Raw genomic sequence first — 27503 nt, 5'->3', positions numbered from 1 at the left:
TCCTGTTCTGCAAAAGTGTTTTATTAAGGCAAAAGAAGCATAAGACAACCCATTTTTAAAACAAAGTCTCCAAGTTGGGTATTGAGACTGGCAAAGAGAGAAGCAAGGAAAAAGTCAAGGAAAGATAAAATAATAAGACAAAGCTATTTGCAATTACATGTTAGAACCTAAGATTTTGTTGATGGAAAAGATGTTGCTTAAATATATTCGTAAACCTGCAGTAAGATTTCCATTTAGCAGTTTCAGAAGATTTAAAAAGCTGTTTAAAATATGACAAAACTGAATTTTAGCATGATATTAAAATTGGACAGCCAACCATTTAACTGACAAAATAGAAGGCAGTATGGGAGACCCCTCCCCACATTCATTGTAGGTTCTCAGCTCCCTCCGCCGGGTTTCCCTCCATCAGGCTAACGACCTCGTTTCTCCGGTAGAGCCTGGCCAAGTCGCAGGCGGTGTACCCCTTATGGTTCCGATGCCCCACTTTGCTGGCGGTGTGCTTCACAAGGAACTCCACCACCGGGAGGTGACCTTCTTTGGCAGCCAAGTGCAAGGGTAGGTTCCCTTCATTATCCTCGATGTTAACATCAGCTTGAAACTCCAGCAAAGTCTGTAAAGTGTCCAGGAAACCTGCTCTGGCAGCATCATGAATGACAGCGAAACCAGTTCCGTCTTTCAAATTGGGATTTGCACCTCCAAGTAGTAGTCTCCTGGCAATCTCAGGATTTCCAAGTTTCATAACCTAGAAAAGAAGAAAGGATAGTAACCTTTAAAATGCTCCTATTACAAGAATACTAAAATATCCATCTTTCCTATTTTTGTAACTATTTTTGGTGATGGAGTATTCGGGAAAGACTCATATGATGGTGCTTGAATGACTCAGTTGCATGAAGGAAACTACTAGTAGGAAAAGTAGAAGAAAACTTATACAAATTGAGCTGCTATGGTGGAATATCTTAAATGGGCCCCAAAGTATGATATATTGATCAATAAAATATAACTAGTCCAAATTGTATAAAATTCACTTACAACTCAGTTCTCTATCTTCCACGAAGAGTTTTATAATTTCATGAATTTATTAAAATAAAAGAAATTAAATTTGATATTTAAATAAGAGTCTCCTTCTGTGCTTGTTCATACTCATGAAATGTGCCTAGAGTATTTATTCTGGAAAGTCAAATGAGGGCAAAATTTATTTTCTAAATAGTTACTGAAAAGGAGAGTGAGCTACTTTAAATTCCCAAAGAAATATCAGACTCCATCACCTAGTGTCAAAACGATCTATTCAAATATCCAGACCTGATATTTTCTTAAATGATTAATTTTCACAAATTCTCTCCCAATAGATACTGCCAAATTTCCAAGTGTTTTTTAAAATTTCCTTGCAACTTATTATATATTAGCTAATAAGTGTATTCAGTGCTTAGAATCCTTTACTTGATATTTTAAAATGTTATTGATTATTAAGGTGTTAAACAAGTAAGTGTTCTACATGGTTTATAATACTGATTTATCTAAAACTAAGTTCGTGATATGCCGTGTATTAGATAGGAGATGATTGTATGGCAGCTGCTCTCATAAAGAATGAAACAGTCATCCTACCATGTTATTTACTGTTTCTTAAAGTTCTAACTAGCCTCCTGATTATCAAGTGAGCAAAAGAAGAGAAAATAAGATATTTAATGTGTATTTTGAGACACAGACAGCTTTGTCTGTGGTTTAAGCCCATTTAATAATCAACTAGTGATCCCATCTTATTTCCTTTTGCAGTTATTGTCAGGCATTTAGGAATAGCTATTTGTAAATTGCCAACACTTTAAAAGCAAGAAAGTGGTACTAAAATGTGCTGTCAACATACAAGTAATTCACATAATAAAGACTTATCTCCTGCTATTTGAATATATTTCACTCTACTAAGAGATCTCTATTATGCTCTCATAATTATAAAATACCTCATAGAGCAGCATGCAGTTATACAATACATATAATTTAGTTTTGAAAAAAGTCTCATTAACATGCCAGAAAAATTCATTATTTTAACCAGTTTCATTTATATTTAGGTATATTCATAACACTATAAATTTATAATAAATAGATTGCATAACAGACACATGCTTGTGAAATGAAATAAAATCCATTGAGAAATACAGAGCTGATCTATCACTTTAAAATGTTTGTTTTTAAAAATAATCACAAATTAAGTAATATAATAAAATATATTTAGAATGAATAATATTTTAGAAATGCGAAGTGTATAGATAGTCAAGATATTAAGCTTCCCTGTTGACAAAACCCTGCTGGCTTTCAGCCCTTCCTTTGGGGTAATGGTAAAAATGATACACAAATTATTTTCCAAGAACTTCAATGAAATATACTTTTTGGTTGTTAAAAATCAATACAATCTAAATCTTGCCACAACTGCCTCTAAAGATTTAGTCACATTTAAGGACCTGGACCGGGAAAAATAAGGAAGAGACACTTTGGATCTTCGTAAAGCAAATGCACGATTAAGGCCTTTGATATTATCCTGATTGAAAAGCTTACTCCAGGCAAAGGGGAAAAAACTTCTACAACTGAGTTAAATAAACATAAAGGTAGAAGGAAATTTGCCATCTTTCACAGAAAATAATAGTAATATTGGAAACAGTTTTAAAAGAAAGTCCTTTCTTGAGTTATGATACAACTTCAGAGTCAGGATTATACATACTGAAAACAAGCTTTGAGACTCCTGTTTTTGTGTGTTTCATTATATGTACAAGGACTAACCCACAATAAGTGGGTGTTAGTATCTTGATAAGTGTGTTTAATATAAACAAGATTGCAGAATTTTATTTAAAATGTTTGCCAAAACAATTTTTTTCAGTATTCATCTACCAGTCTTCCTGTTCGTCAAAAATCCTCTAAGATCTTATTCTGAACATGGGTTAAGTGGTTCACTGTTTGTGAGATTTATATAATCTTTTAGTTTTCAATAGGAAACTTTTAAATATATTAAATTTGTGGCATTGGTATCATTATCAAATCTGGTAAGTAGAAAAAGAAAAAATTCCTTTTCCCATTTAATCTACTTGAAACAACAAGATAAATTATTTACTATCTATGCATAACCTTCCATACTACTGAACAATTTGCAAGGTCAGTGTATTCTGATTTAAAATACACAGACTGTATGGTCTTTGTCAGTTAATAGTATATCTCCCTCCACTTAAATGTCTAATTCTTGTAACTAAAACACAGCACCCCAAAAACCCTCTCCCCAATTTTCAATGCTTCAAGTGTGGCATTTCTAATACGAATAGTTCATAAGAATATCATCAGAACTCTAATAAAGCATCTATTTGAGACCACTTTTTCATTTTTTTCTGTTCTAACCCTTTCAACTAAGTTACATGATAACGCTCAGAGGAGGAAAAAAATTATCAGGTACAATACTTGGCAGCTGGACACGTTTCCTTTGTTGCTTGTAAATTTAATTACTAAAATTTAGAAGGTACCACGGCAAGACCACAGAGACAAAAACATATACTGAGCTCTGATTAGAAAATACAATTTTTTATTCCTCCTCAATCCTGAATGGGTTGATGGTATTACATTAACTGTGAAATGTACATCCTGTCCCCGTGCCCAGTCCACCTATTCCAAACTAGGAAAGGTCGTTTGTCAAAACTTGAAGAATTTGAAGGAAAAACACCCTCGCCAGTAGTCAAGAAAATTTACGTTAAAGTCAATTATTGGAGCACAGTACGGAAACCACTAATAGCAGTGTATTTACTTCAAATAATAATCATAATAATGTGTTTACAGAGCTGTCTACCCCCCCAAAAAAACTCGGCGTTGCTACGATTACTTTCAAATCCCCACCGTCACAAAAACATTACAAAAATTAAGACCAAACCTGGAACCCACTTGATATCGAGGATGTTATTGGATTTGACGAGTTTGTTCAAAGTACGTCATTTTGGGGAGTTGGATCCATTTAAAGATATAAAATATGGCAACCAACTAGGTTTAAAAACAGTGAAATTTTGTACCCCTGAAAGCTTTAAAGCTGTTATTCTAGAAACCTGGGTCACGTAGGCAACATTATTGACCTGTTTTCCCCACCTCTCTGGATACCAACCTGCAGCGCAGTCCTTCCAAATCCATTTTGTGCATTGACGTTTACATTATTTTGCAACAAACTAGTAAGTTGTTCTAGGTCCCCCCTGGCAGCTGCGGACGCCAACTCGTTCCCCCAAGGTTCGGCCATTCTTTAGGGTCCTGACGATCGGGAAAAGATGAATTAGTTGTTTATCTTTTTTCCCTTTCTTTTGCTCCTAACCAGGCTGCATGATGGCATCGGAGACTGACAGAAGGACTGGGATGGTTAATCTGGAGTAGAGCTTGGTAGTAAATACTAGTAAGATCTGCCTGCCAAAAGCCCGCCCCTCGATTCACACGTGATTATTCAGCAAAACTGAGCCATTGGAGAGGGGCTCCGCTCCTTGCTTTTTAGCTTAACCCCTATGAAGAATTCTGGTGATTCAACAGAGAGACACACAGACACATTCCTGGTAAATTAGCCTGGATGTAAAATGTAGGCAGAGCTGTCACTACAACACTACAGATCTCTGCGAGGAATGTGCGGAGGCTTAAGGCACTAGATCAGGGAGAAAATACCGCGAAAGAAAAGAGTTTTTGGGGGGGGGCGGGGGAGGTATTAACCCACCCTTGTTCACGGTGGTGACTTGAGCCGCACGAGCCAGAACTGCAGGGGCAGGTCCTCGGAGAGGCTCGGTCTCCATCCGTCACGCCCGAAGGGGTAGTCCTCAGTCCTCCGCTGTTGGGAGAGCGCAGCTGTAGCTGGATGCTGACGTACTCCGGGGGTTAAAGATGATCGCCAAAGGCAAACGGGAGTAGTAGTTCCGTGGCCCTCAAGTTATAGGTCGTAACGACTCCTCAGTGGCCTCGGCTTCTCTGGAGGAGCCTTAATTTGCGTCCGGGCCGAGCCGCGGGCTAACGCCGCGCGGGAAGGCTCCGGAGCCCGCCCGCCGGGCCACCGCAGCCCCGCCGAGCCTCAGAGGCTGTGGGAGCCAGTCTCGGCGCGCGCCTTCGGAGACCGCCGGGCGCCCAGCGGGCCTGGGGCAAGCGGGTCATTCCGACCCCACCGGGTTGCGGGACCTCCAGCAGCTAGAGGGAGGGAGAGCGATGCGGGAAGCGTCTATGGAGCTCGGGCTGCTAGGGCAGAGCCTGGCAGCATCGCGGCTGCACCGGGCAGCCCACCGGTAACTTCCCGCCTACGACCGAGCCAGTTCAGACTTCCTACTGTAGACGCTCAATGAGCTGCCGCCGCCGGTTTTCGGAGGGCCTCCGGAGATCGGGAGGGTCCCGAGAAGATCGGGCCAAGCTCCGAGTGTGGGGAGTCACTACAATCCCTAGACGCTGCCAGTCCCGCTGCCCTTTCGGCGAGATCCCAGTAGCTTTGGCGACCCGTGCCACTTCGCCAACCTCTCGCGGTCCCCCGGCTTCTGCTCCCAGCTCGTTTCACCAGCAGGACAGCGGCCACCAGCCAGCTGTGACCTCGAACCCAACTGGGTAGTACAGCTTCCTTCCGAGCCGCAGCGCTCTCAGTGACAGTTTCTTTTGTAGCTGGTCTCCCCAAAATCGCCGGTCCCTGCTCCCTTCACTCCTATAGACACTTGAGAGTGTCCCCCTTTTTGCTCTTTTTCTTCTCTCCTTTCTTTGCTTCTTTTTCGCTCAAACAATTGCTGCCTCTGTTGCCGTTGCAGAGACGGTGCCGGTTTCTTCTCCCTTTTTTCCGACCTCATCAGCTTTTTTTGAAAAGAAAAAAATTGAGCGCTTTTTGAGTTGAAAAACCCGCCCCCATTTTAACGGCAGAATTTTAAGGAGGCTCCGCGGAGTTGCAGCTCCGCGGGAGCGGGAAGGCCGGGCACCGCCCACGCCCCGCCCTCCGCCCTGGTGGCGCTCTATCTCCCGGACCGCCTCACGCTCCTCCCCCCCGCCCGGCGTCCGACTCCCGCCTCCACGCTCCCCGCCTCCTTCTCTGACTCTCTCGCTTCGCTCCTACCCGCCAGCCCCGCGGCCTTCTTCCGCGGGCCCGCGCAATGGAGTTGGCGACGCGAAACCCCGGGCAGCCGAGAGCTGACGGGGGCAGCGCGTGAGGGGAAGAGGCCTGTTAATTAACGCGGTTGCGTAGAGCCACAGGGCCTTAGAGGCTGGGCAGCGCTGGCTGCTAGAAGGCGGAGAGCTAGCCGCACTCTGCGCTCCTCTGCCAGGCTCTCAAAGATCCGGCGGCCAGGCCTGTGCTGCCGCCTCTTCTGCGGCACACGCTGTGTAAACTTGGCCTCCTTTTTTCTGCGGGCCCCGGCCTCGCACCTGCCAGATCGACCCAGGGCTGCGGTGGGCAGAGGTACCCTGGGGGTGGAGGGAGAGACCCGGACTGACAGCAACTACAGTGCTCAGCAAGTTTTTATAGAGTGGTTTTTAAGAGTACTAAAGACATGGTATATAGGTAAGAAATCATGACGAACTCTGAAACCTTAATGTTCCAGGGCCTCGAAACTGAAATATTCCATTTTTTCAGGAAAAGGGAGAAAAGCAATTAACTTTAAAGCACAACTTAAAATAAGTCTTGGGAAGGGTTTTCTAACAAGGCCACTTCTTTACTGGCCAAAGTTCTCACTTTGACTACATAGATGGGGGCTTGTTTTGGGGGGCGGGGGTGGGGGGAAGTGTGTCTAAATGTAAATCATTTATTTAAATCATCGGAGACAACTTCTCTCTGTACTTTTAAACTTCCTCTTTTAGCTATGTAACATTAATTAACTACAGCTTTCTATATTTTTTGTCCTTAAAAATACCCAACACGGTTACATGATGCATCCAGTGGTCAAAATGAAACCAAGCAAAAAATGACAAATGGTCTAATTAGTACCGGCTTCTAGTAAGCATATCCTCAAGCAACATCTGTACTCAGCTCCTTGAAGTATACTGGGAATATTAGCAACAAAAACACACCAGAAACATCTGGATAATCATGTAGCAACAGATTGGCTGGTAGGTGTGTGTGTGTGTGGGGTCGTGTAAACCGGGAGGAATTTGGCAGTGTTTTCTTTAACTGAATTGTTGAGAAAAAAAATAACCAGAGTTTTTTTCGTAGGTAACAAAACTTGAAATGTGAATGAAGCGTGAACTACACCACGGGAAATTAACTCTTTTCTTATACTTATTTACACATTTTAAATAGAACATTTAGGATTCCATTTTCTCACCAGTAAATATCATAAATAATACAATTTACTTTTGATTATTCTGGGGACTTACTGTGTAATTTTTTGGTGCAACTGGAGGGTGTGATGATATAGTAGTACTGTTGGCCTGTAAGAGATAACTGGCATTAATCCAATTTATGAGAATTGCTTTCTAGCATTATTATGGTTTCCTACTAAGAGAAAATACTGTAATGAGGAAGAACGTTAAACTGTAACTCATAATATATAGGTACACATATGTTATAATTTTGTGAAATACTTATAATTTTTTGTAAAATACTTTTGCTTATTAACAGTAAATAAAATTTATGGCAATTTAAGAGGCATACGGTAGAGCTGAATTAAGATTTTTGCAGGTACTAAGCACTGAAATGATTTTGATGTCTTACCACCTCACCTCATATGTAAATAAAATTAAAGTAATACTAAACCCAAAAATGTGTAAAGTCTAACAAAGTTGCTTTTGCTGAAATATTAAATCCTTTAAGAAAGTTTTCTTTTTCACTGGTGCCCTAAAGCATATATATGCTTAGTCTGCTTATTGTGTAAGCCAGAAGTGGCAGCATAGAGGTTTTAGCCTTAGCTCAGAGAGCATAAGTAAGTACTACAAAGTACCTCCAATGAAAATCTAATATTCATTGAGTGCCAGTTCACTGAAGTTGATTTAGAAGTATTTCTGCCCTCAGTAAGCTTACATTCTAACATGGTGTACAAGAAAGATGCTCAATTAAGTGCCTATATATTGAAAGTAATGGTTTTTCTTTTAACATAGTAATGACATATTACTCAAACACTGAAAATAGAGGCTTTGTAGTTGGATATTAAATACTCACTGTCATGAAATTTTTTCAACAGTTCACACTCATTTTAAAGGGCTTATAGAAATATAATTCAGTCAGATTACTTTGTGACTTTTCCTAATTGACGTAAGCATGCACAGTTTCTGAATGATTGACTTTTGGAAATATGTGTATGGTATTTACAATTCCTTTACCTAGTTTCAAAGTCTTCCTCTATTGTATTTATAGATCTAACAGAGGTAGAAACCAGACTGGTACCCCCCAGGGAACCTTTTAATCATTTCATAATTGTGGCTTTGGTATTTTATTTCTGAGATTCAGCAGGCTTTTTCATGTGGGTACTCACATCACTTATGAAAGTTTTTTGGTAAAGTAAGAAAAAAATTGCCCAGTAAGCAACTCAGAAGCATAAACATAATAGCAATAATTAACATTTATATGGTGTTTCATGGTTGTAAAATATGATGCACACATTATTTAATCTTTATAACAACTCTTTGAGGTGAAATAATTATTCTTGTTTTTTTCAGGTGAAGGAATTGAGGCCTATAGAGATTGTAACTTAAAGCCAGTAAGTTGTGGATATAGAATTTAAGTTCAGCTCTTGAGGCCCCAAATTTTGTACCTTTCATTATTTAAGAGTCCAGGATTAGGCACTAAATTCCTAAAGAATATTAAACCACTAGATGGAATGTATTTTGATTACTGAAGTGTGGATCTAACACTGTAGTAGTATTAATTTTCTCATGAATTATAATTGAATAGTATTGTTAAAAACCTTGATTAACTTAACCAAAGGATCAAGGTTAACATCACCAGTAATACGTCATGTTGATATCATGTGCTGGGAATATATCACCTTTGTGGTGTTCTTCCCCCAAATCCATAAACTCAGCGTAATTCAGAAAAAACATCAGATAAACCAAAACCAAGGGACATTCTATGAAGCTCCTAACCACTAGTCTTCAAAAGTCAAGAATGAAGGAAATATCACAGATTGGAAAAGGCTAATGAAACATGGTGACTAAATATAATGTATGGTATCCTTGACTGGACTTGGAACAGAAAAAGGACATTAATGTAAAAATCCAAATAGAATCTCCTGAATATAAGTAATAGTATAGTACCAACATTAATTTCTTAGTTTTGATAGCTGTACCATGGTTGTGTAAGATGATAACATTAGAGGAAGCTGGATAAAGGTGTACAAGAATATTCTGTGCTATCTTTGCAGCTACTCTGTACGATTATTTCAGATAGAAATTTAGCATAATAATTAGAAATAAACTTTATTATATATATTTTAGAGAAAGATGAAAAAAAGTTCCTTTTAAAAGGGTAATGAATATCAGAGAACATAGAGATTCTAAAAGAAGATCTATACAGTATTTGAATTAGGCTGGGCTCCATGAGTTAATGTGGTAGACCAACCATGAGAATAGAGGATAGATTAAAATTATTTTTTGGGCCGTGGCTGGTGTTGCTCAATGGATTGAGTACTGGCCTGTGAACCAAAGGGTCGCTGGTTTGATTCCCAGCCGGGGCACATGCCTGGGTTGCGGGCTGGTTCCCTGGTGGCAGGGTGTGTGAGAGGCAACCACACACTCTTATTTCTTTCCTCTTTCTCCCTCCCTTCCCTTCTGTCTAAAAATAAATAAATAAAATATATTTAAAAAGAAGTAAAAATTATTTATTTTGTTCATGTTTATGTACAGAGAATCTCTATTCTTCTCTAAATATGTAACACTGAAATGAAATAGTTTCTCTTAATGGAGGAATTCTTGAGAAATGAAAAGTGAATTTTTTCCTCCTTAATTCAGTATTTATTTTTCTTTTATTCTTCTTCCTGTAGTGGACAATTACTCTGGATACTGGCTATCCAACAATGAAGAGTTAGGTCATAGGGAAGAATCAGTTTCATCAGGAACTGTACAAATTTTGCAGCATGGAGGGTGAATTGCAGGGAGGCAACAGGGTAAGTGGAAAGAGCACTAGTTTTGACCTAGGTCTGTTGCTTTGTACCATGACTTTGGGAAAATTCTTAACTTCTCAGATTAGTTTTTTGTGCTGTAAAGTGGTGGTTGTAAGAATTAAATGAGCTAAGTGTGTGAAGTACCTGTGCATTCTAGACATCCAATAAAATTAATTCAAAAGTATTAGTTATTATATACTTAGAATTTTGCTATGTATGAACTATGGTGAATGTAAAAATATATGGGATGAAAGGGTTTATAATCTCAAGGAACTTTCAACCTTTGGGGAGAGGTTAAAACATGCATAGGTGAAACAAAGAAAAAATTAACAAATTTTATCAGAGCATTAAATTGTGTTATAAGATAGTGAAAGCAGTGAGTAGAAGGGAGAAGAATCTTGTTAGTTTAAGTTTTATGAAAGAATTGGTCCTGCAAAAAGCATTTAGGAATTGGTATACAGAATAATAACAACTGATATGCTTAGAGAGCTTTAAGGTTTTTGAAGTTTTCACAAGTATTATATTACTCAATATTCACAATTACTCTCTGAGATAAGTTTTATAAATTACATTTTAGAGATAAAGAAATTGAGACTCAAGTTTTTTTGTTAAGGGGAAGAGTTAGAACTCAAGTGTAGTGAATGCTGACTATGAAATATATGCTTATTTTGTAAAAATATTTTATGTTTTCCATGCATTTTCTTAATTGTTTTCTCATCATCTGAAGTAGTCATGTCAGAAACTGAAGTCAGAGAGACTAAGTGACACATCTAAGTTCCCCCAACCAATTAGTTGGGAAAGCATTACTAGAACCCATATGCCTGAAAGTCTAGGGTATTCCCATTTTTCTATATTACTACAATGTTTTAATTTCCAGGTAGCCAGAAGGAAGGGAGAAGTGGTGCAGCACTGGATTTGAATAGGGTTTTTTTTTTCCTTCTGTCATCACAGAGAAAAACCTCAACTTTTCATGGCTGTCTTATCCTAGCCTGGTATCTAGAGACAATTATTCACCTGCCTTGTGCTGAGAGTGACATACATGAATGGGACAAATGAATTGCCACACTTAAATTGCGGTAGTATGTTTCACCCCATGATTCACATTCTAGCTATATTTTGAAATTACTTCCTTAAGGATGTCAATTAAACAAACACTCCATTGCATGTGAGTATGGAAAGTTGTGCTCCTTACCTAATTAATGCTGATCTAAATACAGATTTTCACCTAAGAAAATGCACAGAATAAATTTAAGTCTTGAGAACACCCTAGTGCTCTTGTTTGTGTTCAGAAAACAAAGGCCCAGGTCTTGATTCTATATGGTGATGTCACTAGTCTGTATTTTAACTCTACAGCAGAAAATCAGCAATCTTACCTCACACTTTCAGGAACTTACATACTTTCCAAGGCAAGTAAATGCTATATTACATTTTGAAGATGATATTTACCCATGTCAAAGTTGAACATAATCCTAGTCACTCTTCCTCCAGTCGGGATAATTACATACTGTCACACTTCATTCGCACGTAGTCTTTGGCTGTTCTTGGCTCAAAGCCTGTCAATTTCTTTCTTTAAAAGGCTTTGTTTACTTTTAGAGAGAGGGGAAGGGAGAGAAGAGAAGCATCCTGTGCGAGAGAAACATCTGTCGCTGCCTCTCTCACGCCCCTAGTCGGGAACCTGGACCAAAACCCAGGCATGTGTCCTGACCGGGAATGGAACTGGCCACCTTTCACTTTGCGGGAGGGAGCCCAACCAACTGGGCCACACCATGGGGGCTCGAAGCCTGTCAATTTCTGACAATTAGTTGAAAATTTTAGTAATTGGTGATTTGTTCACTCGCGAAAATACCTTAAATAGACTGAGTATATTCAAAGCTGGACTCAAGTTTTCTCCATTTGTAAGATGTGTCCCTGGTTTAAAAAAATAATTGAAAGGTTTTTTATTTGTCCTAACAAGAAAACGCTCATCTTTTTCTTGGGGTGGATATTCACATATTTCTCAGCTTCCACATCTTCCCCATGTATACCATCTGAGGATGCAGGCGTCAGGGGTATTGGGATTAAGTGTGAATGTGTGTAAACTGATTTTGACAGGTTGAGTGTAAAAGACTATATGAGGTTGTATTTTGGCGAAACTTTGTTAGAGAAAATGCACATTTATAAAATGCTGTTAGACGGGTCGTCAGAGTGCGCTGAGTTGGTTTGAAGCTTGATATGTATGTGTGTGACTGTAACGACGTAAAGCACAGAATCTGATCCCTGCCCCAACTAGGGGGAAGCGGTACCGCGAAGACTTTGCTTAATTCCAAACCGGAATAACCTGTTGCGGGAGTCCCGCAGATGGATTTTGGCGTACCCGCCAGCGGCTCCCGGATCCCTGCCTGGTAGTGGCGCGCCTAGCACTTGACAGAAGGGCTGTCACGTGGCAGCCGGAAAGCGGCGTTTTGCGACCTCGATGACAGGCAAAATGTGCGACAGCCGTGGTGTAAGCTAACCAGGGGCGGAGGCGGCGACCGGGTAGGAAGAGGAGGAGGCGGAGGCGTTCGCGGCGTTCACCCGCCAGCCTGTTCGCTCGGTTTCCCCGCCCCCGCCGGTCTCGCCGTGGCTGAAGGGAGCTGAGTCTGTGCTGTCGTAGCCTGACCTCATCCTGGCCGGCTAGTGTAAGACCGGATCCGAGTCCAAACCAACCTCCCTTTCGGGGCGTCTGCGGCGCGGTCTCCACTGGGCGCAGGCGGGCGGCCCAGGTTCCTGAAGGTTACCGAGTGCATGAGCTCCTAGCCTCCCGCGCTGCCCCGCCCGCCGGCCCGCGGGCCCGCCCGCCGGCTCGCCCGTCCGCCCCTTGGAGCCCGACGGTGGCGGCGGCGGCGGAGACGGCCGCAGGAGGCGCCGTCTCCCTCCCAGGTGCGCGCTTCGCTCCCGGAGCCGCGGCACTCGGAGGCCGCCATGGCGTCCAACATGGACCGGGAGATGATCTTGGCGGATTTTCAGGTGAATTATCTGGCCCTGTTCCCTTCCCACCTCAAACCTCGTGGGTTCCCGGTGCCAGAAGGGTGGCCTCTTCCCAGCGTTTATTTGACCACTGCAGTGGTTTGGGGTGTTATCCGGTACTTGGCTTGGGTGTGTGTGTTGAGCCACGGGTAACTTGTAATTCATAGGCTGTGTATGTTGTGTGTGTGTAAAATGTGATAGGTACGGTTTGAATGGAACTTGTAGGGTGAAGGGGTGTTACGGTAATTGGGTTATGAATGTCGACAGTGTAGTGTCTCCTGTATTATATGAAGCATGTGTAGTATTGGGGAATATTAAGTGTGGGGCTTTTAAGTATGGGGTGTCTTGGGTCAGGAGTTTGGGTTCTTCCATGAGAGTGTGTTGTATGGAGTATGGGTGTGGACCTTGTATGGGTATGGAGTTTGGGATGTTGTGGGTGTATTGTATTTAGGAGAGAGTGAAAAAGGGTGGTGAAGAGGAGGTGGTGAGGGTAGCGGGGCATCCTGGTCGGTTTCAAGAAATAAACATTTCTTGACTTTGCTTAATTGGAATCTTTGGAGATTAGGAACATTAGCAGGAGTCAAGTAAATTATATATACTATATCATCTTTGCAGTGAATTCACAAACTTACGAAATTATTTATTCATATTTGCAGATTCTCCTTTCCTACAGCTTTGAATTGCTTGGGTGGTGTCCTTTCTCCACCAGTAATTTAAAGGATAGTAACACTAGCATATCTATGGGGAGGCCTTTTGAAAGTAGAGTTGTATGCATTATGAACGACTTGGAGTTAAAACCAGTACCCTGTGAACACCACCTTTGACCGTTTGAGTTTGGTGAAAATAATGTAGTTAGACCTTTTTAACCATTCATTTTGGCATTAAGTTAGAAGCTGTTATGTACAGGCCGACTTTTCCCTCTTTAACACTGTCAGCGTTGCACATGGTATAACACTGGAATTTTAGGTAATGTTTTTCCTTACTCAGATGTTGTTGGGCTTTTCTTCCTCATTGATTCTTTGACTATTTTTTAAGTTCCTTTTTTCTCAGGTTAATATTCTGATGTCCATTTCCAGAGTTTGCTCTTTTGATTACCCAGTGGTATTTGTTATTAGGAATATGCACATATCTTCATTTGATTATATTGTAACTTCCAAACTCAGACAGAAGGAAGTTGACCACAAGATTTTAAGGTTTTGTAGGATTAGGATTGGCCTGAGATATTTTGCCTGTCTAAATGTTTTCATCAGCCTTTCTCCCCCTCCAATGCAGTTGTTTATCTAATGTGAAATTCAGTTGTTTGAAAAAAGGACTTGATATTTCCAGGAGCAGTTTTATCCTATTATAAAATGTTTATGGTCTGATAGGAATGGCTTTAGAAAGTGAGAAAAAGTGTGCTTTACCTCATTAAAAGCTTTGAGATAATTATAACTTTATTTTGATTTCCTGAAACTTTTTACTTCCTCTAATAATTTGTAACGGCTTACTCTCTTTTTTCTTTTGCTTAAATTTTTTTCTATTATTTCTGTTTTTGGTTGTTATTTATTTATTTATTTTTGCTTGATCTCTTCTTACTTTCAACAATTATCAATATTATGCACATTGTGAACCTTATTGGCCAAGGACAGGAAATTTAGGATTCTTGTACTTACAGGCAAAATCAGATTTTTCTGATAAGCATTTGGATTACAGCAGAGAAAATTTGATTACAGCTGAGACTTAATTGGGCAAGCATTTTGATTACATTAATACACTCTAATTAAAGTTTTTCTCTTCAAACCAATAGCAGTTTCTGAATAATTGTTTACAAAATGTAAAAAAGCATTGGCAGTGAACAATTTTTTGCTAAGTGGTTGAGCTAATTTCATATTGTTAATTTCATAATAGGTAAGAAAATGCTATGATAGAATAAAAAGTTACTTAGAAAACTGTACACATCTTATGCACATTAGCCTTTTTTGTGTGTTTAGAACCTTGTAATCCTCTTATAAATGATGATTCCAGATCAATTTGCTCTTGTAGACTTGGTTTTAAAATGGACTGTTTTTTATATTTTTTAACATTACACAAGATTTTTATAGGATTAACTTTTAAATTACCATTTATCCCGTTATCAGAACCAGATTATGTATGTATGTATTTATTCATTAAAGCTTTTATTGATTTATTTATAGAGAGGGAAAGGGAGGGATAAAGAGAGCAAGAGAAAAATTGATGTGCGAGAGATACATAGATTAGTTGCTTCTTGCACACCCCCAGCCAGGGATCTGGCCCACAACTCAAGCATGTGCCCTGACTGGGAATTGAACCTGCAACCTTTCGGTTCAGAGGCCAGCACTTAATCCACTGAGCCACACCACCCAGAGTAGGACCAGGTAATTTATGTTAAAGATTGCAGTTGAAGACTTGGAATGTGGTTACTTGGATGATACTGGTTTCTTCTATAACTGGGTAGATAAGTTTCCCACTCAAAAGTGAACATAGTGGAATTATATTCTGTTTACTTTGTATGATTGATTATGAAAATTAAAAATAGTTTTGAGACCTCGGTTTTTTCCTTTATAAATAGAGACATGATTTTTAAATGTGATTAGATTTAAAAATTAAAGTTTTAGGTTTGGTTATTGCTGGATGATAGATTCTTGTAAATTCAGTGTCTAAATATGGAAGAAACTTTTGAGAAGGGTTTTTGTATAGCCTTTAACTATTTCAATTCAATAGAGGAGTTTCTGTTGAAATCAGTGGAGGAGTGGATAACAATCATATGAGGTAAATAGTACATAATTTTACTATCTATGTTCAAGTTTGGGTGAGGAAATAGATTCGCTCAGTTATGGGAAAAACCAGTATCATTCAAGTATCCAGATTCCAAGTCTTTACTATAGTTATACACACATACATGTTTGTATATACATATATAAAAATCACTAAAACCTGGTTTCTCATAAGTGGATGGAAGATTACAGCTGAAACTTAATGGGATAGGTTTGGGACTTTGTAGATGAGTGAACTCATTCCAAAGCAAATATATTCCAAATTGTTGTCTAAAAGATTTTTCCCCCCAAATAAAAACAGCTCCCAATTAAAACAAATTTAAATTGTGGTAAAATACACATAATATTTAGTTTGCCATCTTAACCATTTTTAAGTGTCCTGTTTAGTGACATTAAATTTATTCACTTTGGGCAACCATTACCACCATCCATTTCCAGAACTCTTTATCTTGCAGGACTGTAACTCTGTACTGATTAAATAGTAATTTCTCATTCTTTCCCTTTTCCAGCCTCTGGCAACCACCATTCTACTCTCTGTCTCTATGAATGTGAATACTTTAGGTAACTCATATAAGTGGAATCATACAGTATTTGTCCTTTTGTGATTGGCTTATTTCACTCAGCATAATGTCTCCAGTGTTCATCTGTGTTGTAGCATATGTCAGAATTTCTTTTTGAAGGCTGAATAATATTACATTATATGTATATACACCACATTTTGTTTATCCGTTTATCTGCTAATGGACGCTTTTGCCCATGTTTTGGCTATTGTGAATCATTAATGAAGTTACGAGCATGGTATACAAATATCTGTTGAAGTCCCTGCTTTCAGTTCTTTTGGGTATATACCTAGAAGTGGAATTACTGGATCATATGGTATTTTTACTTTTGATTTTTTGGAGGAGCTGCCATACTGTTTTTCACAGCAGCTGCACCACCAAAATTTTGAATGCAGAGAATGACAGCATCCTATTTAATCAATTATTTGTAAATTTAACTCTAAGCAAGTGAGTTCAGAACTTGGAATAGTCTAATAAAAATCAGCCTTAAATGTAATAGTGTTAGTATAGTATGTTGCTGGTAAAGGAGTGAATAGACTAGTACACCTACAGTTTTGGCTGGCCAGAGCCAGGAGGGGGTGTAAAGGAATTTCCTGGGTTTAGAAAACAGGCAGGCATTGATGAATCATGAGATATTTTTTCTTTCTTAATGTCTTTTTATAACAAAGAGATGCATTCAGGTGAAAGTTCCAAATTTATTCTTTTCGTAATTGAGAATTCTTTAACTTTTTTTTTTAGATTAAGTGTAGAACAAAACAAAAATCATTTGATCAGACTAACTTTTGAGACTGCATTTTGTTTGTTTACAGATGCAAAAATGGTTATCCAAACAGAATTTCGGTTGCTATCAGATCATTTCAGTAGTTACCTCTTAACTTTGGGTCTAGATGAACTAAAAATGAGGCTCCCCCTTTTGAGTTAATGTCATGTTAATTTCCTTTTTTAAAAATTTATTTATTTTAAAGAGAGACACACACAGATAGACATCAGTTTGTTGTTCCACTTATTTATGCACTCATTGGTTGATTCCTATATGTGCCCTGACTGGGCACATAGTTGTTTGACTGGGGATCAAACCTGCAACCTTGGTGTACTGGGACAATGCTAAAACCATCTGAGCTACCAGGCCACAGCTGTCAGGCTAATTTCTTTTTCCTCTAAGATAACATTTTTATGACATGATTTATCTGGGAATAAAAAAGAGTGGTGTAGCCATTTAGATTAGTCTAAATGTTGGTTTCATATTTTTTAATTTGTGTTTCTTTTACTGATAATATAAAGACATAGATCATAACACTGCTTAAGTGAAGTAAAAAAAGAACAACTCTCATTAGTGGTATTTTCTTTCAGACTTTTTCGGGAATAAAACCTTATCTGCCTTGCTAGAAAGTATTCGTTTTGAACATAGTTCAGTGGTCACAGATTAATACGTCCTTTATTTCTTTTCTAATTTGACATTGGTTTTTATGTTACTTTCAGTTATGTTTCCTAGTCAACATAGTTGTGCTTTTGTTTTCTCCTTCTTGTCTTTCCAACTAGTCATACCTTGGCTGCCTAAATTGCTTTATACATTTTTCATATACTGGATTATCACTGTGGGGTTTTTAGGTTTTCATGTACCTATCTACTCCTCTTTGAAACATGGATTAGTTTCTGCTCCTTCATAATATTTTTTCTTCTTAATGAAGCTGTAAATCTCTCTTCTTTCTTTTTTGGTTTGACACAAGGAGATACCTTTTACAGAGATCGGGTGCTTGTAGGGTGGTATGGCTATAGACAAGAGATAACTTTTTACAAAAGAGGGTACCAGACTGTGCAAGTAGAAACAGTATCAATCCAAAAGGATAGGTATCTTTTGAGATGTTGGGGATTAGGGACTAAATTAAGTATTCATGGAACATCATATACATTTATGGGGAGGTTACTTTGTGCAGGAGATTTAGTGCAGTGGACAAAAGTAGTCTTGTTACCATCCTTTCTTTATTCACTAACCTCTTCTCTTTATTTATTAGAGGAACAGATTATGTTGTTTTAGTTTTGGGTTGCTTGTCATTGGGAAGAAATAAGGTTTTGTCATGTAGAATCAAGTTTAGTAGTTAGTGGTTAAGAACATGGACTTTGAAATCAGTTCACTTGGATTTAAATCATAGCTGTGCCACTCACTAATCTTGTGATCTCTGACCAGTCACTTCACACCTGTTTGCCTCAGTTTCCCTGAAACTGAAAAGGAGTATGAAAAATGAGTTAATCTGTGTAAAGCAGGGGTGTCAAACTCATTTTCACTGGGGGCCACATCAGCTTCCCAGTTGCCTTCAAAGAGCCTAAATAATTTTAGGACTGTGTAAATGTAACTAACTACTCCTTAACTATTAAGGAGTTGAAATTACATTCAGCCCTTTGAAGGCAACCCCAAGGCTGATGTGGCCCCCGGTGAAAGTGAGTTTGATACCCCTGGTGTAAAGTAATTAGAACAGGTGTCTGACGTAGAAAGTGTTCAATACATTTTAGCTGTTATTTTCATTTTTGACAATTTTAAGGTACGTGGTTGTTCTCTTCAGAGTACTTCAGAGATCACCTGTTTCCAGCTTTTCATTTTTCCTTTTGTGGAAGTTGAGACCTGGAAAAAGCAAGTGACTTGTCCAAGGTCATTGGTTTTAAACAAAGATTTTGTTCAGATATACATGAGTGTTCATTTTCTAGTTTAATTTTTCACATACCTTGGCATTTTAGAGGAAAACAGAACTACAAGGCAGAAATTTCTCTAAATGCTAAAACTTACTTATAAAATAAATTAACAGTGCCTGGCATATAGCAGACACACTATGAGGAAGGAAGGAAAGGAAAGGAGGGAGGGAGGGAGGGACAGACAGACAGACAGACAGAGGGACAGATAGAGGAAGGAAGGGAGGGGCTGGCACTTTGTCTGGTCCTTCCTGTTCTACCATCCATTCCAGTCTAGTGACATGTTTCTAAGCTCAAAGGTTGTCAGAGTCTTTAGATTTCTTGAGTGTGGTTGGGTTGATGCCTGTTGTTTGCCCAGCTGATTTTACGGACTCAGGAAATGATCACCCATTAAATGGTTGCCTGTTTTTGTACATAAAGTTTTATTGGGACACAGATACACCCATTCATTTACCTATTGTTTTTGACTACTTTCTTGGTGCAGTGATAGAGGTGAGTAGTTGAGACAGAGACTTTGTGGCTCACAAGTCTAAAATATTTACTGTCTGGTCCTTTAAGATAAAGTTCTCTCCCAACCACACCCCCGATGAAACCAGTACTTTTCTTTCTAGGTTTCAGTAACTACAAAGTGTTAGAACATTTGCATGCCTCACAGAGAATTTTATGTTTATATATAATACTGTAAACATTCTATGGTTACAACTCCTCAGGAGGTAGTTAGAATGTCGCACTTAGGCAAACTAGAGCCCTAGTTTTTTTTTCTGGCTTTTTGCTTTGCTTTTTTTTTTTTGTCTGTGATTCTTTGAGAAAGTCATTTATCCTTTCCAGGTTTCAGATATTCATTCTATAAAATCAAGGTCTGTCCAGAGTTATATCTACCCAAAAGCAGAAGACAGGACTAGATCAGGTATTGAAATAGAGTCTGGACAGTCACTTTGTAGCAGTGGGGTTGAGGGCATTTGTCTATAGTTTAGGTAATTGATCTAGATTAGGATTCAGCAAACTACATCCTGACGGCCAAACCACCACCTGTTTTTGTTAATGAAGTTTTATTGGAAGACAGTCATGCATATTAGAGTTTAGCAGTTGATTGCATGTCCTATAAAGGTTAAAATATTTTCCCTGCTCCTTATAGGCAAGCTTGCTAATCCCTGATTGAGATCAGTGGTTTTCAACTGTGGGTGATTCCTATTTCCCAGGGGCTGTTAGGCACTGTTTATAGAATTTTTGGTTGTTACAGCTGGGGGTTGCTTCTAGCATGTAGTGGGTAGAGGCCAGGGATGCTGCTAAACACTCTATAATGCACAAAACATCCTCCCAAACTGAAGAATTATCCACCCTCAAATATCAGTAGTGCTGAAAAGGCTAGATCTAAATCAGTGGTTCTCAAACTGTACCTTGCATAAGAAGAACCTGGACTTGTTAAACTACTGGTTGTTGGACCCCCACCCCAGAGTTTCTGTTTCAATGGATCTTGGGAGGAGCCTGCAAATTTGCATTTCTTCCAGGACTCAGGTCATGTTGATACTTCTGATCCAAGGACTACACTTGAGAACAACTGATCTAGATGACTTTTGAAGTTACATCCATTCCTATGATCTTACGTACTATTGCATTTTTATGACTTAGAAAAATGAAGTATTTCAGTATATAAGCAAGTATGCTCACAGTAGAATATGCTATTTCATGACTCCATGTCTTTGAAACCTCCCCCCTCTTTTTTATGTCCTTTGGAAACCTATTTAGCTTTCAAAAGTCATCTCCTACCTTTTGCTTGTAACATCTGCATCCAATAGGGCTAATCATTTCTTATGTTTCTCATATAGATTCTTTTCATTTGAGTCTTATGTCAGATTGTCAACAATCACTTCAGATGTTTCTTTCCCCCACTGTCAACTTTTTGAGTGAACAACTGCCTGGGCCTTAACCATCTGTTTCTGTAGTATCTAGTAAGAGGTATTTAGTGATTTTTAAAAAAAATATTTTATTTTTATTTTACTTTAAATATTTTATTTATTTATTTTTAGACAGAGGGGAAGGGAGGGAGAAAGAGAAGGAGAGAAACATCACTGTGTGGTTGCTGTAATGTGCCCCCCACTGGGGGCCTGGCCTGCAACCCAGGCATGTGCCCTGACTGGGAACTGAACTGGAAACCCTTTGGTTCACAGGCCACACTCAATCCACTGAGCCACATGTGCCAGGGCTAAAGATTTTATTTATTTTTAGAGAGAGGGAAGGGAGGGAGAAACATAGATATGTGAGAGAAACATTGACCAGTTGCCTCTTGCTCACCCCTAATTGGGAACCTGACCTGCAATCTAGGCGTGTGCCCTGACAGGGAATTGAACCAGCACCCCTTTGGTTCTTAGGCCAAACCTCAATCCACTGTACCACACCAGCCAGCGCCTCAGTGAAATTTTTTGAAAGAATATTATGGTATGGTACAAATACATACAGTAGAATTGTAAATTTTAATGTATTTTTAGACATCTATCTTTTGTTGACATATGATTTTGAATAATAAAATCTGTCATTGAGAGAATAAAAATTGGACTATTTTATTGAATTGAGGGTTATAACTTCAAAGTGACCCGTTTATAGAAGGAGTCTGACAAAATTAACAGAATAATTGTACCTGCCTTTTTGTATTTATTTGTGTTTATAGAGGAATAATTAAGATAGAAAGGATGAGATGTTAAGTTGTAATAAAGAAAAGCAGAAAAGTTTGCAGGTCATGTGCACCATTATTAATGGCTTTAGAGGTAAGTTTCAGTCATTTTTTTGTTGTTTTCCCTGTCTGCAGTTTACCCTGGTTCCTTGGATTCTTTAATGATTGAGCTGTAACACAAATGTTAGTGACAGGAAAGCTTTGTCTTTGTGCCCTTGAGGCTCACTACCCTCTCTTTCCCCCATGGAACCTAAAATTAAAATGCTCACTTGTGAGTCTATCCCCATTTTCCTTGTTTACTCCCCTCCCCCCAGCTGTCACCAAACTGTTGTCCATGTCCATGAGTCCTTTCTCCACAATCTCTCCATCCCTAGCCTCCTCTCTCCTCACCAACCGTGCATCTGTCATCCTGTTTTCCATCTATGAATCTGTCCTTGTGGACATGGACAGCCATGTGGTGATTGCTGGAGGGAGGGGAGTGTAAGGGGACTTGTGTCTCCACTTCACTTTAACTACATACCAAAGGATACAACTAAAATTGACTTTGAGAAAAAGTTCAACCATGGAGGAGGAATAATAACATTATCATTTATTTATCTATCTATCTATCTATCTATCTATCTATCTATCCCAGGCACAAAACAGCTCTGGCCGTCGACATAGGCATCAAGCTAGGATGAACTAAGGACTGTGCATCTACTTTGCCCCTGACTGATAAAAGAGCAATACCACCAATCAGGTGTCTCTTTGCCCATTGCCAGGGGCTAGTAAGTAGCTTTTGATTGCTTTGTATGTGCCAGCTACTGTGCTAGGCTCTTAACATCTAAATTCTGCAGTGATCCTGTGTTGGGATCTAGTAATACAGTTTTCCCTGGTTTCTGTATGCCTTGTGAGCAGAAGCACTGATTGCTTTTGTTTCTGTTTGTTCAAGGATGTTTGTGTAGCCTTGGAGGATAGAGATAGTGTCTCCCTTTGTAGCAAAGGGCAGGCATGAGTAGTATCTTTTTTTTTTTTCAGATTTTAAAGTGAAAATGAGTTTATTAGTGAAGCAGTGGGACAGAAAGATGGCTACTCCATAGGCAGAGTATCCTATAGTATTCCTTTGAAAGGATTTGGTTTCTCTAGGCTCTGGGGTCCTCCTCTGTAATGCAGCCCACTGCACATGCAGGTGTCAGTTGGCCTACTTTGTGTTGCCCTGTGGGAAATGGGACTGGGAAACTGCGTAAGAAAATGCTGATGTTCTGACTACAGATATTGCCATGAGTCATAAAGTTCATTTTCTCCAACCCAGGAGGCTAGGTCTTTGGCCAGCACCCATGAAATTGGCAGGCTAACTTGTTAGCTTGCAAGTATGGTAAAATCTCAGATCCTTCATTGCTCTTAATAGTTTTGGCAACAAGGATGGAATGTTGACAGACACATGACTTTTTGAAAGGAAGGGTGAGGGTCACACTGGCTGGTTAACAGAATTTGGGGAAAGTCTGTGGGAATTGGTAGCAAAATGTTGACCAAATTGTTAAGTAGTTCTCTCTACTTTATTGCCTGTTAATGATGAGGATTAAGGAGGTGGTTGCAGACTGAGGACCAAGAAGTAGTTTGAAAGACAGTTGCCTGAACATTCCTTTGGTTGTTGCTAACTCTCAAATATTCTCTCTGGTAGGGTTTCCCTGTCCCCTCCTTCCCCCCCAATATATCTGTCAGAGACTGCACTCATTGTAACAATTAGAATTAGTAAATACTAAGATTTGTCTTGGCTAGGCAGAAGTTTTTGCCTCTGTTCAGACAACACTTACAGACTGTTGTACACTTATGTGTGAAGGAAGGCAAATTTGCAGCCTCTATTGGAAGAAACTGAAACTGTTTTCATTAGAATTTTCACCTAGAATTTTCACTGCTTTGTCTGAAATGAGAGGATGGGGGTGCATAATGTCTTATGGCCCAACCTCTCCTTTAGAGGAAGCTTTATTTCCTAGTACTTCATTGTTTGAAGCAAAGCAACTGACTCTATAGGGTCCTTAGTTCATAGAGGTTTCCTGAAACCTGCGCCTGGAGTGTTATTGGTTCAGCCAGACTGAAACTGATTGTGTCTCCTTGTCTTCTGGGCTTGTTCAGCCTCTGCACCACCTATACAGTCTGATAATGGATGTGGTTGCCCTGTTTTGTGGACAGAAAGAAGTCAAGGCTGTTCTTATAGTTCTGGCCATTACTCTCTTTCATGAAACTTGTGTTTCTGCTGACCCTTGGTCTGTTGCCAATGGTCTAGCTATTTGGTCTGCCACTTGGAAACTATAGAGTGGCCGATTAAAGACAGCTCTCTTTGAAGCTGTGAACTGTGGAAACAAATTATAGTTGCTGGTCAGAATGCCTGGATCACTCATGTAGATGCCCATAGTAAGGGCCTGTTCTTTCATGAACCTCACTGGAATCAAGCCTTTGATTGAGCCTGCACTGCCTAGAGCCATTATTCTTACCTGGATCTATCATTGTATCAGATGTGATGGCACATCAACTATCATCAACTGTGCAAAGAAATTTATTTTTCTGATGCAAACAGTACTACTTCATGCCAGACTTGTGACTCATGCCAGAAGTTGACCTGTTTGTCATATAATAAGAGAAGGCACCTTTCATGGGATTTGGTCCCTGCCTGCTTTTAGCAAATTGACTATGTTGAACCTCTCACCTCTTTCTTAGAGGTATCAGGGGTGCTTCACTGATGTTGACACTTTTTCTGTTTATGGTGTTGGTGTTCTGGCTTAGTTAGGTGACTGGACACACTGTTGTGGCCCTTGAAACTAATGTCTGTTATGCTTTCAGGTTTTCTGGACCATTTGCAGTCTGATGATGGTGAACTTTTTACTGTAAAAGCCACTCAATAATAAGCCGATAGTCAAGATATTTCAGGGACCTTCCATGTTTCTTACTGTCCACAGGCATCTGGTATGTGGATGAATGTTGAATGTTGGAACAGCTTCCTCCTTAGTAAGTCAGTTTGGTCACTGAATGCAGCTGTCCCCAGAAAAGGGATCATATGATCTTGGTCACTTCCTGGGTAGTGATAAGGACAGAAAGGGTAGGAAGTTATATAGCCTTATTCTGACAGTTTAGGATTCCATTCTGACCATTTCTGGGCATGATGTTTTTTTCTTAGCAGCAGCGACCCAAGGCTACTAGGTTGGTAAACCTTCCATGTGGCAGCTCTCCAAAAGGTGGCCTAGGGGATTCAAAGTTAATTCTGGTTCAACCACCTGGATTTTCTTGTTGGGTTGATATGGTCCTAGGTCATAATGATAATGATTACTTGGTTGAGTACACTGCTTGCTTAGTCCCTGCCCTCCCCCGCTGTGGTGGCCCTTGTGGGTCAGTAGGGACCATAAATAGGTTTCTGTAGGTTCTGAAAAATCCCTTGACCCTCTTGTATCTGGCATTTCCATACAAAAGGCCTGAGTATGAGTGGGAGATGATGATTGGAAGAAAGATCGAGTTATAGCTATCAGAAGGGGACATATGATTTTGTGGTAGTAGAGGGGGGAGTAACAATCTCAACACCTGGGGGTGGGAATGCTTTAGAGCCCAGAAAGTTTGGAGAAGGAAAAGATGTTGATATTCTTTGTCTTTCAGAACCACACTGAAGCCGAATTAGTATGTACCATCTAATCTGAGAGCCATTGTTGTTATTCCTATTCGAAAGATGAAAAAATGGATGTGTAAATAGGTCAAGTAATTATCTAATGACAGGTAGTCATTACAGGGTTTGGCACTCGGGTCTGCTCTACTCCAAATTCAAGTTTACAGTCTTATATATCCACGTTTCTCAAACAGGTATGCTAGGGAGTATTCACTCAAAACTACCCAGTAAATAGGCACATCTTCTTATAGCACCAATTTAAAAGACACTTAAAAAGAATTATGTGGTTTTTAAAATTAAAACTTTCATGAAGTCAATCTAAATTTTGCGTGAATTTGAAATAGTAAATGAAATTTTAAGGAAATAGTAGGGATGTGGCTTACTTTTCTTTGGTTCATCCTCCCCTCCTCCCATGGGGATGAATATGATTCCTTTCCTCTATCATTATGACTACAGTAGTTGAAAAAAAAAAGAGTAAGCACTATACTTTATAAGGTTAGCTTTTAAAAAACAAATAGAAGATGTATCCAGTTTTCTTTTTTTTATTGCTTCATCCTATCATAGCTTTGTGAAACACACACAAAAGAAAAATAAAGTTCTCCTGGTGTTCTTGAATTTATAGAGGGCAATAGAGGGATCAAAAGCAGAAAAAAACTGGGATTCATTGACTTATGAGGCTGTATGTGTCAATGATTGCTGTTGGGATTATTTAGTACTTCTGCAAGAGATTATCTTGTCACTGGTATTTTTTTTTTTTTTTACTTCTTTTACATTTACCAGTATCAATAAAGTATTTTGTTGTTATAAGTCTATATCATGCTAAGTAATTTTGTCTCGCTTTTCTGGGAGTACTGTCAGTTTTCAGTATAGTACTAAGGTCCTAATAGTGAAGTGAGACTTGAAGCAGAAGTAATGATGCTCTGGCAAAATAGTAGAATTGATTCCAGCTAAGGCAAGCTGACCCAAAGTTTTGATATGGAGTTTGTTTTAAGCCACATTGTATTTTAGAGGGAAATATTACTTAGTGATTACTTTGGAATAACATAGTAAGAAATATTTTGCCAAGCTGACTGGATTTTTAATGAAATTAAATAGTCATGTTTTTTAAGTGTGATAATCTATTGATTTGTTTTTTATATTTTTATGTTTTAAAAGATTTTATTTATTTTTAGAGAGAGAGTAAGGGAGGGAGAAAGAGAGGGAGAGAGACGTCAATGTGTGGTGGCCTCTCATGAGCCCCCCACTGGGGACCTGGCCCTCAACCCAGGCGTGTGCCATGACTGGGAATTAAACCAAAGACCCTTTGCTTTGCAGTCCGGTGCTCAATCCACTGAGCCACACCAGCCAGGGCAAACTTCTGATTTTTAAAATAGAGTATTTATCTTTTAGAGATGTATACTGAAATATTTATAGATGAAGTGATATGATGTTTGGAATTTACTTCAGAACAGTCTGGGAGGGGTTTGGGGTTGGGGTTGATGGGGACTGAAATAAGATTGGCTATAACTTGGTAATTGTTGAAGGGGATATTGTGTTCATGGCTGTTCATTATACTATTATGTCCACTCAAGTATATGCTTGAAAACTTCCATAATAAGTAAAAAAGATGTTCTGTCAAAATAAAAGTGACTTAGTGAAATTTTAACCTTTAGCATAATATCTTCATGTTCTAATGGACTGTAGGGTTAGAGGAGTGACAATGAAACTACTATAAGGAATTAATAATTGCAATCATAGTAATGTTACATAATCATAGCATTTTATCAAAATGCTATGGTAAATCTTGGTAAAATTTACCAAAATGTTACTAAATTTTTGTCAGTATTCTCATTGGAAAATTTAAAGTAGTTTACTAGTTAAATTTTAGTATTTGTAAAAAGTCTTAGCTGTAGTCTTAGAATAAAAGTTTCCTAAAATTAATCAATTTTCTAACCCAGATAATAAGTAGCATTTTTTTAAGATTTAACTTCATGTTCTAAATTTGAATAACTAAAGACAAGTGTTTTGTCAAAGAGGAGTTAATTTTTTTTAAAACCAATATTGAAACAAAATCAGAAACCTAAAATGGTATGAAAGATGTATTAGGCAGAAAGAGAGTCCAATTAGATGATGTGTCATTTTATGTATGTATTGTTATAATTTTTTGCAGTGACTTTTTACTTT

General features: G+C 39.0%; 2 protein-coding genes and 1 pseudogene across 3 annotated transcripts in view; 1 reads left to right on the top strand and 2 right to left on the bottom strand.

Annotated features, from left to right (window-relative positions):
- On the bottom strand, window positions 1-5931 carry CDKN2C (cyclin dependent kinase inhibitor 2C). Its single transcript, XM_028513690.2, has 3 exons — window positions 4709-5931; window positions 4121-4260; window positions 1-742 (listed from the first exon to the last, which is right to left on the bottom strand). The coding sequence occupies exons 2-3, from the start codon at window positions 4247-4249 to the stop codon at window positions 365-367; spliced, it is 507 nt and encodes a 168-aa protein (XP_028369491.1). The 5' UTR covers window positions 4250-4260; window positions 4709-5931; the 3' UTR covers window positions 1-364.
- A 107-nt stretch (window positions 5932-6038) lies between these two features.
- LOC114496088 (FAS-associated factor 1) overlaps window positions 6039-27503 on the top strand; it is a 380509-nt gene continuing 359044 nt past the window's right edge. The window contains exons 1-2 of one of the 2 annotated variants that reach the window (XM_028511353.2): window positions 6039-6511; window positions 6887-7056. Coding sequence is in view for 1 of the 2 variants with exons in the window: in XM_028511352.2 (XP_028367153.2) it covers window positions 12984-13028 (45 nt within the window). In the remaining variant the exon portion in view is untranslated. Of the gene's footprint in view, window positions 6512-6886; window positions 7057-12541; window positions 13029-27503 lie in introns of those variants that run through there. The other variant, XM_028511352.2, reaches the window with a different exon arrangement.
- Window positions 22334-22478, bottom strand: LOC114498335 (annotated as a pseudogene).

This window comes from Phyllostomus discolor, chromosome 5, assembly GCF_004126475.2.
Source record: "Phyllostomus discolor isolate MPI-MPIP mPhyDis1 chromosome 5, mPhyDis1.pri.v3, whole genome shotgun sequence".
Lineage (NCBI taxonomy): Eukaryota > Metazoa > Chordata > Mammalia > Chiroptera > Phyllostomidae > Phyllostomus > Phyllostomus discolor.
Note: the sequence above shows the minus strand (reverse complement) of the source record. Positions and strands in the feature narration are given on the sequence as shown.

What these genes read in the sequence shown, in the direction of transcription:
- CDKN2C (XM_028513690.2), bottom strand. Translation starts at nt 4,249, where the DNA reads ATGGCCGAACCTTGGGGGAACGAGTTGGCGTCCGCAGCTGCCAGGGGG. An exon ending in TTGGAAGGACTGCGCTGCAG is followed by an intron (nt 743 to 4,120) that starts GTTGGTATCCAG and finishes CTTCTTTTCTAG; the next exon opens with GTTATGAAACTTGGAAATCC.